Source organism: Salvelinus fontinalis, chromosome 26 (genome assembly GCF_029448725.1).
Source record: "Salvelinus fontinalis isolate EN_2023a chromosome 26, ASM2944872v1, whole genome shotgun sequence".
NCBI lineage: Eukaryota > Metazoa > Chordata > Actinopteri > Salmoniformes > Salmonidae > Salvelinus > Salvelinus fontinalis.
Window position 1 is genome coordinate 2,969,524 of NC_074690.1, and position 20,562 is coordinate 2,990,085.

The window sequence follows — 20,562 nt, forward strand, 5'->3', positions numbered from 1 at the left end:
TCACGTGAGCGAGAGTTTTTATCTGACCCTCCCCGGAACTATTTTTTAAAATGTATTTTTCAAAATGTCAGAGAGAAGACGACAGACTCTCTGTGTGCTGTTGCGTAGCTTACGTTGCTCCGAGATCTGTGAAATCCCACTCGTTTGTAAGAGTTTTTACTCAGTCATTATGTTGATATGTTGATATTTATCAACACGTTTTGGTTCCTGTTCCATCTAAAAAGTTTTTTTCTCTCCCTGTGTGTGTGTGTGTGTGTGTGTGTGTGTGTGTGTGTGTGTGTGTGTGTGTGTGTGTGTGTGTGTGTGTGTGTGTGTGTGTGTGTGTGTGTGTGTGTGTGTGTGTGTGTGTGTGTGTGTTAGCTATGTCCTCAGTACTGGCCAGAGAACGGGGTGCATCGCCAGGGGCCAATCCAGGTGGAGTTTGTATCAGCTGACCTGGAGGAAGACATAATCAGTAGAATATTCCGGATCTACAACGCAGCACGAGTACGCACACACCAAGGGTCTATGGGACAATTAACTACTAACTACCTTACCTGACACACCTTACCCCAACTACCTTACCTGACACACCTTACCCTAACTACCTTACCTGACCCTAACTACCTTACCTGACACACCTTACCCCAAGTACCTTACCTGACACACCTACCCCAACTACCTTACCTGACACACCTACCCCAACTACCTTACCTGACACACCTACCCCAACTACCTTACCTGACCCTAACTACCTTACCTGACACACCTACCCCAACTACCTTACCTGACACACCTACCCCAACTACCTTACCTGACCCTAACTACCTTACCTGACCCCAACTACCTTACCTGACACACCTACCCCAACTACCTTACCTGACACACCTACCCCAACTACCTTACCTGACACACCTTACCCTAACTACCTTACCTGACACACCTACCCCAACTACCTTACCTGACACACCTACCCCAACTACCTTACCTGACACACCTTACCCCAACTACCTTACCTGACCCTAACTACCTTACCTGACACACCTGACCCTAACTACCTTACCTGACCCTAAACCTTACCTGTCACACCTGACCCTAACTACCTTACCTGACACACCTACCCCAACTACCTTACCTGACACACCTACCCCAACTACCTTACCTGACACACCTTACCCCAACTACCTTACCTGACCCCAACTACCTTACCTGTCACACCTGACCCTAACTACCTTACCTGACACACCTTACCCCAACTACCTTACCTGACACACCTACCCCAACTACCTTACCTGACACACCTACCCCAACTACCTTACCTGACACACCTACCCCAACTACCTTACCTGACACACCTTACCCCAACTACCTTACCTGACCCTAACTACCTTACCTGACACACCTTACCCTAACTACCTTACCTGACCCTAACTACCTTACCTGACACACCTTACCCTAACTACCTTACCTGACCCTAACTACCTTACCTGTCACACCTGACCCTAACTACCTTACCTGACACACCTTACCCTAACTACCTTACCTGACCCCAACTACCTTACCTGACACACCTACCCCAACTACCTTACCTGACACACCTACCCCAACTACCTTACCTGACACACCTTACCCCAACTACCTTACCTGACCCTAACTACCTTACCTGACACACCTTACCCTAACGACCTTACCTGACCCTAACTACCTTACCTGACACACCTTACCCTAACTACCTTACCTGACCCTAACTACCTTACCTGTCACACCTGACCCTAACTACCTTACCTGACACACCTTACCCTAACTACCTTACCTGACACCAACTACCTTACCTGACACACCTGACCCTAACTACCTTACCTGACACACCTGACCCTAACTACCTTACCTGACCCCAACTACCTTACCTGACACACCTACCCCAACTACCTTACCTGACACACCTACCCCAACTACCTTACCTGACACACCTACCCCAACTACCTTACCTGACCCTAACTACCTTACCTGACACACCTTACCCTAACTACCTTACCTGATCCTAACTACCTTACCTGACACACCTTACCCTAACTACCTTACCTGACCCTAACTACCTTACCTGTCACACCTGACCCTAACTACCTTACCTGACACACCTTACCCTAACTACCTTACCTGACCCCAACTACCTTACCTGACACACCTACCCCAACTACCTTACCTGACACACCTTACCCCAAATACCTTACCTGACCCTAACTACCTTACCTGACACACCTTACCCTAACTACCTTACCTGACCCTAACTACCTTACCTGACACACCTTACCCTAACTACCTTACCTGACCCTAACTACCTTACCTGTCACACCTGACCCTAACTACCTTATCTGACACACCTTACCCTAACTACCTTACCTGACCCCAACTACCTTACCTGACACACCTACCCCAACTACCTTACCTGACACACCTACCCCAACTACCTTACCTGACACACCTTACCCCAACTACCTTACCTGACACACCTTACCCTAACTACCTTACCTGACACACCTGACCCTAACTACCTTACCTGACCCTAACTACCTTACCTGACCCTAACTACCTTACCTGACACACCTTACCCTAACTACCTTACCTGACCATAACTACCTTACTTGACACACCTTACCCTAACTACCTTACCTGACCCTAACTACCTTACCTGTCACACCTGACCCTAACTACCTTACCTGACACACCTTACCCTAACTACCTTACCTGACACCAACTACCTTACCTGACACACCTGACCCTAACTACCTTACCTGACCCTAAATACCTTACCTGACACCAACTACCTTACCTGACACACCTGTCCCTAACTACCTTACCTGACCCTAAATACCTTACCTGACACACCTGACCCTAAATACCTTACCTGACACACCTTACCCAAACTACCTTACTGACACACCTGACCCTAACTACCTTACCTGACCCTAACTACCTTACCTGACCGTAAATACCTTACCTGACACCAACTACCTTAGCTGACCCTAACTACCTTACCTGACACACCTGACCCCAACTACCTTACCTGACACACCTGACCCTAACTACCTTACCTGACCCTAACTACCTTACCTGACCCCAACTACCTTACCTGACACACCTGACACTAACTACCTTACCTGACCCTAAATACCTTACCTGACCCTAACTACCTTACCTGACACACCTGACCCTAACTACCTTACCTGACCCTAAATACCTAACCTGACACAAACTACCTTACCTGACACACCTGACCCTAACTACCTTACCTGTCACACCTGACACCAACTACCTTACCTGACCCTAAATACCTTACCTGACCCTAAATACCTTACCTGACCCTAAATACCTTACCTGACCCTAACTACCTTACCTGACACACCTGACACTAACTACCTTACCTGACCCTAAATACCTTACCTGACACAAACTACCTTACCTGACACACCTGACCCTAAATACCTTACCTGACACCAACTACCTTACCTGACCCTAACTACCTTACCTGACACACCTGACCCTAACTACCTTACCTGACACACCTGACCCTAACTACCTTACCTGACCCTAAATACCTTACCTGACACCAACTACCTTACCTGACACACCTGACCCTAACTACCTTACCTGACCCTAAATACCTTACCTGACCCTAACTACCTTACCTGACACACCTGACCATAACTACCTTACCTGACCCTAACTACCTTACCTGACACACCTGACCCTAACTACCTTACCTGACCCTAACTACCTTACCTGACCCTAACTACCTTACCTGACCCTAAATACCTTACCTGACCCTAACTACCTTACCTGACACACCTGACCCTAACTATCTTACCTGACCCTAACTACCTTACCTGACCCTAAATACCTTACCTGACACCAACTACCTTACCTGACCCTAACTACCTTACCTGACACACCTGACCCCAACTACCTTACCTGACACACCTGACCCCAACTACCTTACCTGACCCTAACTACCTTACCTGACACCAACTACCTTACCTGACCCTAACTACATTACCTGACACACCTGACCCTAACTACCTTACCTGACCCCAACTACCTTACCTGACACACCTGACCCCAACTACCTTACCTGACCCTAACTACCTTACCTGACACCAACTACCTTACCTGACCCTAAATACCTTACCTGACACACCAGACCCTAACTACCTTACCTGACACAGCTGACCCTAACTACCTTACCTGTCACACCTGACCCCAACTACCTTACCTGACACACCTGACCCTAACTACCTTACCTGACCCTAGGTACCTTACCTGACCCCAACTACCTTACCTGACCCTAACTACCTTACCTGACCCTAACTACCTTACCTGACACACCTGATCCTAACTACCTTACCTGACCCTAACTAGCTTACCTGACCCTAAATACCTTACCTGACACCAACTACCTTACCTGACCCTAACTACCTTACCTGACACACCTTACCCCAACTACCTTACCTGACACACCTGACCCCAACTACCTTACCTGACACACCTGACCCTAACTACCTTACCTGACCCTAACTACCTTACCTGACACACCTGACCCTAACTACCTTACCTGACCCTAACTACCTTACCTGAAACACCTTACCCCAACTACCTTACCTGACACAGCTGACCCTAACTACCTTACCTGACACACCTGACCCCAACTACCTTACCTGACACACCTGACCCTAACTACCTTACCTGACCCCAACTACCTTACCTGACACACCTGACCCTAACTACCTTACCTGACCCTAACTACCTTACCTGATCCTAATTACCTTACCTGACCCTAACTACCTTACCTGACCCTAACTACCTTACCTGACCCTAACTACCTTACCTGACACACCTTACCCCAACTACCTTACCTGACACAGCTGACCCTAACTACCTTACCTGACACACCTGACCCCAACTACCTTACCTGACCCTAACTACCTTACCTGACCCTAACTACCTTACCTGACACAGCTGACCCTAACTACCTTACCTGACACACCTGACCCCAACTACCTTACCTGACCCTAACTACCTTACCTGACCCTAACTACCTTACCTGACCCTAACTACCTTACCTGACCCTAACTACCTTACCTGACACACCTTACCCCAACTACCTTACCTGACACAGCTGACCCTAACTACCTTACCTGACACACCTGACCCTAACTACCTTACCTGACCCTAAATACCTTACCTGACACCAACTACCTTACCTGACCCTAACTACCTTACCTGACACACCTGACCCTAACTACCTTACCTGACCCTAACTACCTTACCTGACCCTAACTACCTTACCTGACCCTAACTACCTTACCTGACACACCTGACCCCAACTACCTTACCTGACACACCTGACCCTAACTACCTTACCTGACCCTAACTACCTTACCTGACACACCTGACACCAACTACCTTACCTGACCCCAACTACCTTACCTGACACACCTGACCCTAACTACCTTACCTGACACACCTGACACCAACTACCTTACCTGACCCCAACTATCTTACCTGACACAGCTGACCCTAACTACCTTACCTGACACACCTGACACCAACTACCTTACCTGACCCCAACTACCTTACCTGACACACCTGACCCTAACTACCTTACCTGACACACCTGACACCAACTACCTTACCTGACCCTAACTACCTTACCTGACACACCTTACCCCAACTACCTTACCTGACACACCTTACCCCAACTACCTTACCTGACCTTAACTACCTTACCTGACCCTAAATACCTTACCTGACACCAACTACCTTACCTGACCCTAAATACCTTACCTGACACACCTTACCCTAACTACCTTACCTGACACCAACTACCTTACCTGACACCAACTACCTTACCTGACACCAACTACCTTACCTGACACCAACTACCTTACCTGACCCTAACTACCTTACCTGACCCCAACTACCTTACCTGACACACCTGACCCCAACTACCTTACCTGACACACCTTACCCCAACTACCTTACCTGACACACCTTACCCCACCTACCTTACCTGTCACACCTGACCCCAACTACCTTACCTGACACACCTGACCCTAACTACCTTACCTGACACACCTGACCCTAACTACCTTACCTGTCACACCTGACCCTAACTACCTTACCTGACCCTAACTACCTTACCTGACACACCTGACCCTAACTACCTTACCTGACACACCTGACCCTAACTACCTTACCTGACCCTAACTACCTTACCTGACACACCTGACCCTAACTACCTTACCTGACCCTAACTACCTTACCTGACCCTAACTACCTTACCTGACACACCTGACCCTAACTACCTTATCTGACCCTAACTACCTTACCTGAAACACCTGACCCTAAATACCTTACCTGACCCTAACTACCTGACCTGACCCTAGCTACCTTACCTGACCCCAACTACCTTACCTGTCCCTAACTACCTGACCTGCCCCTAACTACCTTACCTGTCCCTAAATACCTTACCTGACCCTAACTACCTTACCTGACCCTAACTATCTTACCGGACCCTAACTACCTGACCTGACCCTAACTACCTGACTTGATCCTAACTTCCTGACCCTAACTACCTTACCTGACCTCAACTACCTTACCTGACCCTAACTACCTTACCTGACCCTAACTACCTTACCTGACCCTAACTACCTTACCTGACCCTAACTACCTGACCCCAACTACCTTACCTGACCCTAACTACCTTACCTGACCCTAACTACCTTACCTGACCCTAACTACCTGACCTGTTCCTAACTACCTGACCTGACCCTAACTATTTGACCTGACCCTAACTACCTGACCTGACCCTAACTACCTGACGCTAACTACCTGACCTGTCCCTAACTACCTGACCTGTTCCTAACTACCTGACCTGACCCTAACTACCTTACCTGACCCTAACTACCTGACCCTAACTACCTGACCTGACCCTAACTACCTGACCCTAACTACCTTACCTGACCCTAACTACCTGACCCTAACAACCTGTTCCTAACTACCTGACCTGACCCTAACTACCTTACCTGACCCTAACTACCTGACCCTAACTACCTGACCTGACCCTAACTACCTGACCCTAACTACCTGACCCTAACTACCTGACCCTAACTACCTGACCCTAACTACCTGACCTGTTCCTAACAACCTGACCTGATCCTTTCTACCTTACCTGACCCTAACTACCTTACCCTAACTACCTTACCTGACCCTAACTACCTGACCCTAACTACCTGACCCTAACTACCTGACCCTAACTACCTGACCTGTCCCTAACTACCTTACCTGACCCCAACTAACTTACCTGACATACCTGACCCTAACTACCTTACCTGTCACACCTGACCCTAACTACCTTACCTGACCCTAACTACCTTACCTATCCCTAACTACCTTACCTGACACACCTGACCCTAACTACCTTACCTGACCCTAACTACCTTACCTGACACACCTGACCCTAACTACCTTACCTGACACACCTGGCCCTAACTACCTTACCTGACACCAACTACCTTACCTGACCCCAACTACCTTACCTGACCCTAACTACCTTACCTGACCCTAACTACCTTGCCTGACACACCTGACCCTAACTACCTCACCTGACCCCAACTACCTTACCTGACCCTAACTACCTTACCTGACCCTAACTACCTTACATGACCCTAACTACCTTACCTGACCCCAACTACCTTACCTTACCCTAACTACCTTACCTGACCCTAACTACCTTACCTGACACACCTAATTACCTTACCTGACACACCTAACTACCTTACCTGACCCTAACTACCTGACCCTAACTACCTTACCTGACCCTAACTACCTTACCTGACCTCAACTACCTTACCTGACCCTAACTACCTTACCTGACCCTAACTACCTGACATGACCCTAACTACCTGACCTGACCCTAACTACCTTACCTGACCCTAACTACCTTACCTGACCCTAACTACCTGACATGACCCTAACTACCTGACATGACCCTAACTACCTGACCTGACCCTAACTACCTTACCTGACCCAAACTACCTTACCTGACCTCAACTACCTTACCTGACCATAACTACCTCACCTGACCCCAACTACCTTACCTGACCCTAACTACCTTACCTGACACCCTAACTACCTTACCTGCTCCTAACTACCTGACCCTAACTACCTGACCTGACCCTAACTACCTGACGCTAACTACCTGACCTGACCCTAACTACCTGACCTGATCCTAACTACCTTACATGACCCTAACTACCTGACCCTAACTACCTGACCCTAACTACCTGACCCTAACTACCTGACCTGACCCTAACTAGCTTACCTGACCCCAACTAACTTACCTGACATACCTGACCCTAACTACCTTACCTGTCACACCTGACCCTAACTACCTTACCTGACCCTAACTACCTTACCTGACACACCTGACCCTAACTACCTTACCTGATCCTAACTACCTTACCTGACACACCTGACCCTAACTACCTTACCTGTCACACCTGATCCTAACTACCTTACCTGACCCTAACTACCTTACCTGACCCTAACTACCTTACCTATCCCTAACTACCTTACCTGACACACCTGACCCTAACTACCTTACCTGACACACCTGGCCCTAACTACCTTACCTGACACCAACTACCTTACCTGACCCCAACTACCTTACCTGACCCTAACTACCTTACCTGACCCTAACTACCTTGCCTGACACACCTGACCCTAACTACCTCACCTGACCCCAACTACCTTACCTGACCCTAACTACCTTACCTGACCCTAACTACCTTACCTGACCCCAACTACCTTACCTTACCCTAACTACCTTACCTGATCCTAACTACCTTACCTGACACACCTAACTACCTTACCTGACACACCTAACTACCTTACCTGACACACCTAACTACCTGACCTGACCCTAACTACCTTACCTGACCCTAACTACCTTACCTGACCCTAACTACCTTACCTGACCCTAACTACCTTACCTGACCCTAACTACCTTACCTGACCCTAACTACCTTACCTGACCCTAACTACCTGACATGACCCTAACTACCTGACCTGACCCTAACTACCTTACCTGACCCTAACTACCTTACCTGACCCTAACTACCTGACATGACCCTAACTACCTGACCTGACCCTAACTACCTTACCTGACCCAAACTACCTTACCTGACCCAAACTACCTTACCTGACCTCAACTACCTTACCTGACCATAACTACCTTACCTGACCATAACTACCTTACCTGACCCTAACTACCTGACATGACCCTAACTACCTTACCTGACACCAACTACCTTACCTGACCCTAACTACCTTACCTGACCCTAACTACCTTACCTGACCCTAACTACCTGACCTGACCCTAACTACCTTACCTGACCCTAACTACCTTACCTGACCCTAACTACCTGACCTGACCCTAACTACCTGACCTGTCCCTAACTACCTTACCTGACCCTAACTACCTGACCCTATCTTCCTGACCTGATCCTAACTACCTGACCCTAACTACCTTACCTGACCCTAACTACCTGTTCCTAACTACCTTACCTGTCCCTAACTACCTGACCTGTGCCTAACTACCTGACCTGACCCTAACTACCTTACCTGACCCTAACTACCTGACCCTAACTACCTGACCCTAACTACCTGACCCTAACTACATGACCCTAACTACCTGACCTGACCCTAACTACCTGACCCTAACTACCTGACCTGACCCTAACTACCTGACCTGACCCTAGCTGCTGCCTCCTTACACTAACAGACTTCCAGCTATACATGCAAACACACTTAAAAACTATTTTTGTCAGCTACCTGTCTGTCATTTTATTAACCTATAACACCTGTCTGTCTGTTACTTAATATATATCAACCTGTCTGTCTGTTTATGAACCTATATCAACCTGTCTGTCTGTTTATGAACCTATTTCCACCTGTCTGTCTGTTTATGAACCTATTTCCACCTGTCTGTCTGTTAATGAACCTATTTCAACCTGTCTGTCTGTTTATGAACCTATTTCAACCTGTCTGTCTGTTAATTAACCTATTTCCACCTGTCTGTCTGTTAATTAACCTATTTCCACCTGTCTGTCTGTTAATTAGTATATATCCACCTGTCTGTCTGTTAATGAATATATTTCCACCTGTCTGTCTGTTAATGAACCTATTTCCACCTGTCTGTCTGTTAATTAATATATATCCACCTGTCTGTCTGTTAATGAACCTATTTCCACCTGTCTGTCTGTTAATGAACCTATTTCCACCTGTCTGTCTGTTAATTAATATATTTCCACCTGTCTGTCTGTTAATGAACCTATTTCCACCTGTCTGTCTGTTAATGAACCTATTTCCACCTGTCTGTCTGTTAATGAACCTATATCCACCTGTCTGTCTGTTAATGAACCTATTTCCACCTGTCTGTCTGTTAATGAACCTATTTCAACCTGTCTGTCTGTTAATGAATCTATTTCAACCTGTCTGTCTGTTAATGAACCTATTTCCACCTGTCTGTCTGTTAATGAACCTATTTCCACCTGTCTGTCTGTTAATTAACCTATTTCCACCTGTCTGTCTGTTAATTAGTATATATCCACCTGTCTGTCTGTTAATGAACCTATTTCCACCTGTCTGTCTGTTAATTAGTATATATCCACCTGTCTGTCTGTTAATGAATATATTTCCACCTGTCTGTCTGTTAATGAATATATTTCCACCTGTCTGTCTGTTTATGAACCTATTTCCACCTGTCTGTCTGTTAATTAATATATTTCCACCTGTCTGTCTGTTAATGAATATATTTCCACCTGTCTGTCTGTTAATGAACCTATTTCCACCTGTCTGTCTGTTAATGAACCTATTTCCACCTGTCTGTCTGTTAATTAACCTATTTCCACCTGTCTGTCTGTTTATGAACCTATTTCCACCTGTCTGTCTGTTAATGAATATATTTCCACCTGTCTGTCTGTTAATTAATATATTTCCACCTGTCTGTCTGTTAATGAGTATATTTCCACCTGTCTGTCTGTTAATGAACCTATATCAACCTGTCTGTCTGTTAATGAGTATATTTCCACCTGTCTGTCTGTTTATTAACCTCTTTCCACCTGTCTGTCTGTTAATGAGTATATTTCCACCTGTCTGTCTGTTAATGAATATATTTCCACCTGTCTGTCTGTTAATGAATATATTTCCACCTGTCTGTCTGTTAATGAATATATTTCCACCTGTCTGTCTCTCCAGCCTCAGGACGGGTGCCGTATGGTCCAACAGTTCCAGTTCCTGGGTTGGCCCATGTACCGAGACACGCCCATGTCCAAACGTTCCTTCCTCAAGCTCATCAGACAGGTGGACAAATGGCAGGAGGAGTATGATGGAGGAGAGGGACGCACGGTGGTGCACTGTCTGTAAGTACCACACACACTAACACACAGGGACATACACGCACTAACACACACTGTCTGTAAGTACCACACACACTAACACACAGGGACATACACGCACTAACACACACTGTCTGTAAGTACCACACACACTAACACACAGGGACATACACGCACTAACACACACTGTCTGTAAGTACCACACACACTAACACACAGGGACATACACACACACTCACACACACTGTCTGTAAGTACCACACACACTAACACACACTGTCTGTAAGTACCACACACACTAACACACAGGGACATACACACACTAACACACACTGTCTGTAAGTACCACACACACTAACACACAGGGACATACACACACACTCACACACACTGTCTGTAAGTACCACACACACTAACACACAGGGACATACACGCACTAACACACACTGTCTGTAAGTACCACACACACTAACACACAGGGACATACACGCACTAACACACACTGTCTGTAAGTACCACACACACTAACACACAGGGACATACACACACACTCACACACACTGTCTGTAAGTACCACACACACTAACAAACACTGTCTGTAAGTACCACACACACTAACACACAGGGACATACACGCACTAACACACACTGTCTGTAAGTACCACACACACTAACACACAGGGACATACACACACACTCACACACACTGTCTGTAAGTACCACACACACTAACACACACTGTCTGTAAGTACCACACACACTAACACACAGGGACATACACACACACTCACACACACATCATCTGCGAGTTAAATAAAGGTTAAATAAAAAAATATATGTATATATTAAAAGTCGCTGACAGACACATATAGAACCTGAGGTGCAACTTTGGTTCTAGAATTCGGGGGATGAACACTCCAAACAGCCTCCTCGGCCGCTCGGAGGCGTCCGCATGGTCCTAAAGCCCCTGTTTGTATCACATTCCAATTATAAAACTGGGGGGGAAATGTAATTTCAAAATGTGGGGACATGTCCCCCCCCCCCCCGTCCCTTGTGAAAGTTGTGCCCCTGGACTAGAGTAGTTAGAGTAGTATGAGTTAGAGTAGTATTAGTTAGAGTAGTATTAGATAGAGTAGTATTAGATAGAGTAGTATGAGTTAGAGTAGTATTAGATAGAGTAGTATGAGTTAGAGTAGTATTAGATAGAGTAGTATTAGTTAGAGTAGTATTAGATAGAGTAGTATTAGATAGAGTAGTATTAGATAGAGTAGTATTAGATAGAGTAGTATTAGTTAGAGTAGTATTAGATAGAGTAGTATTAGATAGAGTAGTATTAGATAGAGTAGTATGAGTTAGAGTAGTATGAGTTAGAGTAGTATTAGATAGAGTAGTATTAGATAGAGTAGTATTAGATAGAGTAGTATGAGTTAGAGTAGTATTAGATAGAGTAGTATTAGATAGAGTAGTATTAGATAGAGTAGTATGAGTTAGAGTAGTATGAGTTAGAGTAGTATTAGTTAGAGTAGTATGAGTTAGAGTAGTATGAGTTAGAGCAGTATGAGTTAGAGTAGTATTAGTTAGAGTAGTTAGAGTAGTATTAGTTAGAGTAGTATTAGTTAGAGTAGTTAGAGTAGTATTAGTTAGAGTAGTATTAGTTAGAGTAGTTAGAGTAGTATTAGTTAGAGTAGTATTAGTTAGAGTAGTTAGAGTAGTATTAGTTAGAGTAGTATTAGATAGAGTAGTTAGAGTAGTATTAGTTAGAGTAGTATTAGTTAGAGTAGTTAGAGTAGTATTAGTTAGAGTAGTATTAGTTAGAGTAGTTAGAGTAGTATTAGTTAGAGTAGTATTAGTTAGAGTAGTATTAGTTAGAGTAGTATTAGTTAGAGTAGTATTAGTTAGAGTAGTATTAGTTAGAGTAGTATTAGTTAGAGTAGTATTAGTTAGAGTAGTTAGAGTAGTATGAGTTAGAGTAGTATGAGTTAGAGTAGTATGAGTTAGAGTAGTATGAGTTAGAGTAGTATGAGTTAGAGTAGTATGAGTTAGAGTAGTATGAGTTAGAGTAGTATGAGTTAGAGTAGTATGAGTTAGAGTAGTATGAGTTAGAGTAGTATGAGTTAGAGTAGTATTAGTTAGAGTAGTATTAGTTAGAGTAGTATGAGTTAGAGTAGTATGAGTTAGAGTAGTATTAGTTAGAGTAGTATTAGTTAGAGTAGTATTAGTTAGAGTATTATTAGTTAGAGTAGTTAGAGTAGTATGAGTTAGAGTAGTATGAGTTAGAGTAGTATTAGTTAGAGTAGTATTAGTTAGAGTAGTTAGAGTAGTATTAGTTAGAGTAGTATGAGTTAGAGTAGTATTAGTTAGAGTAGTATTAGTTAGAGTAGTATTAGATAGAGTAGTTAGAGTAGTATTAGTTAGAGTAGTATTAGATAGAGTAGTTAGAGTAGTATTAGTTAGAGTAGTATTAGTTAGAGTAGTATTAGATAGAGTAGTATTGGTTAGAGTAGTATTAGTTAGAGTAGTTAGAGTATTATTAGTTAGAGTAGTATTAGTTAGAGTAGTTAGAGTAGTATGAGTTAGAGTAGTATGAGTTAGAGTAGTATTGGTTAGAGTAGTATTAGTTAGAGTAGTTAGAGTAGTATGAGTTAGAGTAGTATGAGTTAGAGTAGTATTGGTTAGAGTAGTATTAGTTAGAGTAGTTAGAGTATTATTAGTTAGAGTAGTATTAGTTAGAGTAGTTAGAGTAGTATGAGTTAGAGTAGTATTAGTTAGAGTAGTATTAGTTAGAGTAGTTAGAGTAGTATTAGTTAGAGTAGTATTAGATAGAGTAGTATGAGTTAGAGTAGTATTAGATAGAGTAGTTAGAGTAGTATTAGTTAGAGTAGTATTAGTTAGAGTAGTTAGAGTAGTATGAGTTAGAGTAGTATGAGTTAGAGTAGTATTAGTTAGAGTAGTATTAGTTAGAGTAGTTAGAGTAGTATTAGTTAGAGTAGTATGAGTTAGAGTAGTATTAGATAGAGTAGTATTAGATAGAGTAGTATTAGTTAGAGTAGTTAGAGTAGTATTAGTTAGAGTAGTATTAGTTAGAGTAGTTAGAGTAGTATTAGATAGAGTAGTATTAGTTAGAGTAGTATTAGATAGAGTAGTATTAGTTAGAGTAGTATTAGATAGAGTAGTATTAGATAGAGTAGTATTAGATAGAGTAGTATTAGATAGAGTAGTATTAGATAGAGTAGTATTAGATAGAGTAGTATTAGTTAGAGTAGTATTAGATAGAGTAGTATGAGATAGAGTAGTATGAGTTAGAGTAGTATTAGATAGAGTAGTATTAGATAGAGTAGTATTAGTTAGAGTAGTTAGAGTAGTATTAGTTAGAGTAGTATTAGTTAGAGTAGTTAGAGTAGTATTAGTTAGAGTAGTATTAGATAGAGTAGTATTAGTTAGAGTAGTATTAGTTAGAGTAGTATTAGTTAGAGTAGTATTAGTTAGAGTAGTATTAGTTAGAGTAGTTAGAGTAGTATTAGTTAGAGTAGTTAGAGTAGTATGAGTTAGAGTAGTATGAGTTAGAGTAGTATGAGTTAGAGTAGTATTAGATAGAGTAGTATTAGTTAGAGTAGTATTAGATAGAGTAGTATGAGTTAGAGTAGTTAGAGTAGTATTGGTTAGAGTAGTATTAGTTAGAGTAGTTAGAGTAGTATTAGTTAGAGTAGTTAGAGTAGTATTAGTTAGAGTAGTATGAGTAGTATTAGTTTCAGCCAAATCAAATGTTATTTGTCACATGCGTTGAATACAACAGGTGTAATAGACCTTACAGTGAAATGCTTACTGACAAGCCCTTGCAGTTTTAAGAAAATAAGTGTTAAGATAGTATTTACTAAAAGAAACTGAAGTCAAAAAAATAATAATAATAAAGATATAGAAAATTAAAATAAATAAATCATTAAAACTTTAGAAATCATGAGAGGGGAAACATCCCCATCTGCTGGTCAACCGTGCTCACTGCGCACTACACCAGACAGAGTGGTACTTTAGAACTGTTCACTAGAGTCGACTAGTTGCTTAAAGCTCAAACAAATGTGGACTTCTCTCCCTATTTTCACCATAACCCTTTGCCTTGTGTCTCTCCAGAAGGGAATTGTGTTAACTCTATTCACTACATATCTATCTGTTTCTCCTTACTGAATACACCCCTCCTCTCTCTCTCTCTCTCTCTCTACCCCTCCCCCTCCTCTCTCTTTCTCCCTCCCTCTCCCTCTCTCCCTCTCCCTCTCCCTCTCCCTCTCCCTCTCCCTCTCCCTCTCTCCCTCTCCCTCGCCCTCTCCCTCTCTTTCTCTCTCTCTCTCTCTCTACCCTCTCCCTCCTCTCTACCCCTCCTCCTCTCTCTCTCTACCCCCCCTCCTCTCTCTCTCTACCCCCCTCCTCTCTCTACCCCCCCTCCTCTCTCTCTCTCTCTACCCCTCCCCCTCCTCTCTACCCCCCCCCCCCCTCCTCTCTCTCTCTCTCTACCATCTCCCTCCCTCGCTGCAGTAACGGAGGAGGTCGCAGTGGGGCGTTCTGTGCCATCAGCATCGTGTGTGAGATGTTACAGCATCAACGTTCTGTAGACGTTTTCCACGCCGTCAAAACACTGAGGAACAACAAACCCAACATGGTCGACCTGCTGGTAGGAAACCCTGTAACATTAACACTACAGATGACCTGCTGGTAGGAAACACTGTAACATTAACACTACAGATGACCTGCTGGTAGGAAACCCTGTAACATTAACACTACAGATGACCTGCTGGTAGGAAAACACTAACATTATCACTACAGATGACCTGCTGGTAGGAAAACCCTGTAACATTAACACTACAGATGACCTGCTGGTAGGAAACCCTGTAACATTAACACTACAGATGACCTGCTGGTAGGAAACCCTGTAACATTAACACTACAGATGACCTGCTGGTAGGAAACACTGTAACATTAACACTACAGATGACCTGCTGGTAGGAAACACTGAGGAACAACAAACCCAACATGGTCGACCTGCTGGTAGGAAACCCTGTAACATTAACACTACAGATGACCTGCTGGTAGGAAACCCTGTAACATTAACACTACAGATGACCTACTGGTAGGAAACCCTGTAACATTACCACTACAGATGACCTGCTGGTAGGAAACCCTGTAACATTAACACTACAGATGACCTGCTGGTAGGAAACCCTGTAACATTAACACTACAGATGACTTGCTGGTAGGAAACCCTGTAACATTAACACTACAGATGACCTGCTGGTAGGAAACCCTGTAACATTAACACTACAGATGACTTGCTGGTAGGAAACCCTGTAACATTACACTACAGATGGCCTACTGGTATGGTACTAAATCCTCTCTCCTATTCTGGTCTCAGATTGTGTTGTTTTGCCAACTCATAGGGTCAGTGTCAAGTCATGACAAGACAGCACAATATTCAATGTTCAATGTAGTGTGTCAATGTTTATGTGGCCTAGATCAGATCAGTGTTTATGTGGCCTAGATCGGATCAGTGTTTATGTGGCCTAGATCAGATCAGTGTTTATGTGGCCTAGATCGGATCAGTGTTTATGTAGCCTAAATCAGATCAGTGTTTATGTAGCCTAGATCAGTGTTTATGTGTCCTAGATCAGGGTTTATGTAGCCTAGATCAGTGTTTATGTAGCCTAGATCAGTGTTTATGTAGCCTAGATCAGTGTTTATGTAGCCTAGATCAGTGTTTATGTAGCCTAGATCAGTGTTTATGTGGCCTAGATCAGATCAGTGTTTATGTAGCCTAGATCAGTGTTTATGTAGCCTAGATCAGTGTTTATGTGGCCTAGATCAGATCAGTGTTTATGTAGCCTAGATCAGATCAGTGTTTATGTAGCCTAGATCAGTGTTTATGTAGCCTAGATCAGTGTTTATGTGGCCTAGATCAGATCAGTGTTTATGTAGCCTAGATCCGTGTTTATGTGGCCTAGATCCGTGTTTATGTAGCCTAGATCAGTGTTTATGTAGCCTAGATCAGTGTTTATGTAGCCTAGATCCGTGTTTATGTAGCCTAGATCAGTGTTTATGTAGCCTAGATCAGTGTTTATGTAGCCTAGATCAGTGTTTATGTAGCCTAGATCAGTGTTTATGTAGCCTAGATCAGTGTTTATGTAGCCTAGATCAGTGTTTATGTAGCCTAGATCAGTGTTTATGTAGCCTAGATCAGATCAGTGTTTATGTGGCCTAGATCAGATCAGTGTTTATGTAGCCTAGATCAGTGTTTATGTAGCCTAGATCAGTGTTTATGTAGCCTAGATCAGTGTTTATGTAGCCTAGATCAGATCAGTGTTTATGTAGCCTAGATCAGTGTTTATGTAGCCTAGATCAGTGTTTATGTGGCCTAGATCAGATCAGTGTTTATGTGGCCTAGATCAGATCAGTGTTTATGTGTCCTAGATCAGATCAGTGTTTATGCAGCCTAGATCAGTGTTTATGTGGCCTAGATCAGATCAGTGTTTATGCGTCCTAGATCAGATCCGTGTTTATGTGGCCTAGATCAGATCATGGTTTATGTAGCTCAGATCAGATCAGTGTTTATGTGGCCTAGATCAGATCAGTGTTGATGTAGCCTAAATCAGATCCGTGTTTATGTAGCCTAAATCAGATCAGTGTTTATGTGGCCTAGATCAGATCATGGTTTATGTAGCTCAGATCAGATCAGTGTTTATGTGGCCTAGATCAGATCAGTGTTTATGTGGCCTAGATCAGATCATGGTTTATGTAGCTCAGATCAGATCATGGTTTATGTAGCTCAGATCAGATCCGTGTTTATGTGGCCTAGATCAGATCAGTGTTTATGTGGCCTAGATCAGATCAGTGTTTATGTGTCCTAGATCAGATCAGCGGTGAAGAATACCAGCCCCTTGTTTGTTTGTGTTCTACAGGACCAGTACAAGTTCTGCTATGAAGTGGCTCTGGAGTTCTAGAACTGTGAACATCAGGCTGGATGCAGATCTGGACTGAAGGGGTTTGGGACTTTACAGAAGACTGCAGCACAGACCGACGGGTGTTGTCATGGTCAAACAACTGGAGCGAGGCAACACAGCTAGCACACAGACATGCAGAGCTCTCTGTCTCTGTCTCTCTCTCTCTCTCTAACCCCCCCTCTCTCTCTCTCTCTCTCTCTCTCTAACCCCCCCCCTCTCTCTCTCTCTCTCTCTACCCAACCCCCCCCTCTCTCTCTCTCTCTCTCTACCCCCCCCTCTCTCGCTCTCTCTCTCTCTCTCTACCCCCCCCTCTCTCTCTCTCTGTCTCTGTCTCTGACTCTGTCTCTTCTCTCTCTAACCCCCCCTCTCTCTCTCTCTCTCTCTCTAACCCCTCCCTCTCTCTCTCTCTCCTCTCTCTAACCCCCCCTCTCTCTCTCTCTCTCTCTCTCTCTCTAACCCCCCCTCTCTCTCTCTCTCTCTCTCTCTCTCTAACCCCCCCCCCTCTCTCTCTCTCTACCCCCCCCTCTCTCTCTCTCTCTAACCCACCCCTCCCTCTCTCCCTCTCTCTCTCTACCCCCCCCCCCCCCCCTCTCTCTCTCTCTCTCTCTCTCTCGCTCTTTCTGTGTGTTAGTTTGATCAGCCGATTGAGGAAGTAACAGAAATGAGGTGTACAGTCTCATTATATTTCCATCAGTATCTGTCTATCTGCTATCAGGAAGGAGACAGTCTCTATATATTTCCATCAGTATCTGTCTGTCTGCTATCAGAAAGGAGACAGTTTATAAATATTTCCAAAAATATCAGTCTCTAAGTCTTTCTGCTTTCTGCCATCGGGACTGATACAGAAGCACAATGTTTTACACTGCAGTGAATCACCTCTTATCTGGAACCGTCGGCCTGTTCCAAACCCAACCTCTGACCCCGACACCCCTAGACCATTTCTACTGTAAATATCCCTATCTAATAAAAGGAGATTGTGATTCTATCTCTGGACACGTGTAGATTTGAGAGGAGGTGTAAGTAACATGGTAAAAGTTCCACCTTCTGCTGTGCAGCTTAAACCTTCTCAATACTCTCAGATCAACACCGTGACTAGGGGTTAGCAGAGAAGTGTCTAGGGGTCAATTGTTGGAGACAGGGTCTCTCTCTCTCTCTGTCTCTCTCTCTCTCTCTCTCTCTCTCTCTCTCTCTCTCTCTCTCTCTCTCTCTCTCTCCCTCTCCCTCTCTCCCTCTCTCTCCCTCTCTCTCTCTCTCTCTCTCTCTCTCTCTCTCTCTCTCTCTCTCTCTCTCTCTCTCTCTCTCTCTCTCTCTCTCTCTCTCTCTCTCTCTCTCTCTCTCTCTCTCTCTCTCTCTCTCTCTCTCTCTCTCTCTCTCTCTCTCTCTCGTGTGTTCCTGTGGTTTTTCTATGCCTTTATATCCTCATCGGATGACGACAACAACATGCATCAATACTTTTCCATGTCTTGTGGAATGTAGTCTATACTGTATGTAACGTGTTCATTTTATATATATATCTCTCCGTCCAAATCACGTTTTACTAGAAGTTCAAATGCCTAAATGTTACCGACTGTACGTTCTGCAAAAAAACAGGAATTGAAGACGGTTTGTTGTTGTTAACGGTTATTGATTACGCCGTCAGAAAAAAGGGGAAGGAGTCGGCACAATCGTAGAAATAGAATCACTAGAACGGGGGTCGCCGTTCAAGTCGATGGGTCTGTAACGGGTGGGCCCGGCGGGCCATGATTTTACCGTTCTATCCTTCCTGTTGCGAGGGAATCCACAACTTCTCCTGCATTTCCATTGTGTTTCTAGTTGTGTCATATTGTAAATATCTCTGTACATTATTTATTTGCCCGTCTGTATGTAATAATGGCGAATGACAGTTTAAGTGACTCGTCTTTTACGGGTGCGTTGATTTGATTCGATTGATTGTGTTGTTGTGAGCATGTGTTTTTTTGGGTCATATTTTATGACAGATAAATTACACTAGAACATAAATGTAGCTACAGTATAAAAATGATTGGTGGTGGCGTTGTTTTTCTTCAGCTTAACGCGAGGATATGAAATGTAAATAAATGATATGATCTGTTGCCAGTGTCCTACCGTACAGTTAAATATGTTACTGTAAGATGTGAGGTTGTAGGGAC

General features: G+C 44.0%; 1 protein-coding gene across 1 annotated transcript in view; it reads left to right on the top strand.

Moving 5' to 3' along the window:
• Positions 1 to 18,676, top strand: part of si:ch1073-391i24.1 (receptor-type tyrosine-protein phosphatase mu) — a 32,955-nt gene extending 14,279 nt beyond the window's left edge. The window contains exons 4-7 of the mRNA XM_055882349.1: positions 361 to 486; positions 11,296 to 11,459; positions 15,960 to 16,095; positions 18,374 to 18,676. Of these exons, the coding sequence (XP_055738324.1) occupies positions 361 to 486; positions 11,296 to 11,459; positions 15,960 to 16,095; positions 18,374 to 18,415 (468 nt within the window). The 3' untranslated portion in view covers positions 18,416 to 18,676. The remainder of the gene's footprint in view (positions 1 to 360; positions 487 to 11,295; positions 11,460 to 15,959; positions 16,096 to 18,373) is intronic.
• The last annotated feature ends 1,886 nt before the right edge of the window (positions 18,677 to 20,562 follow it).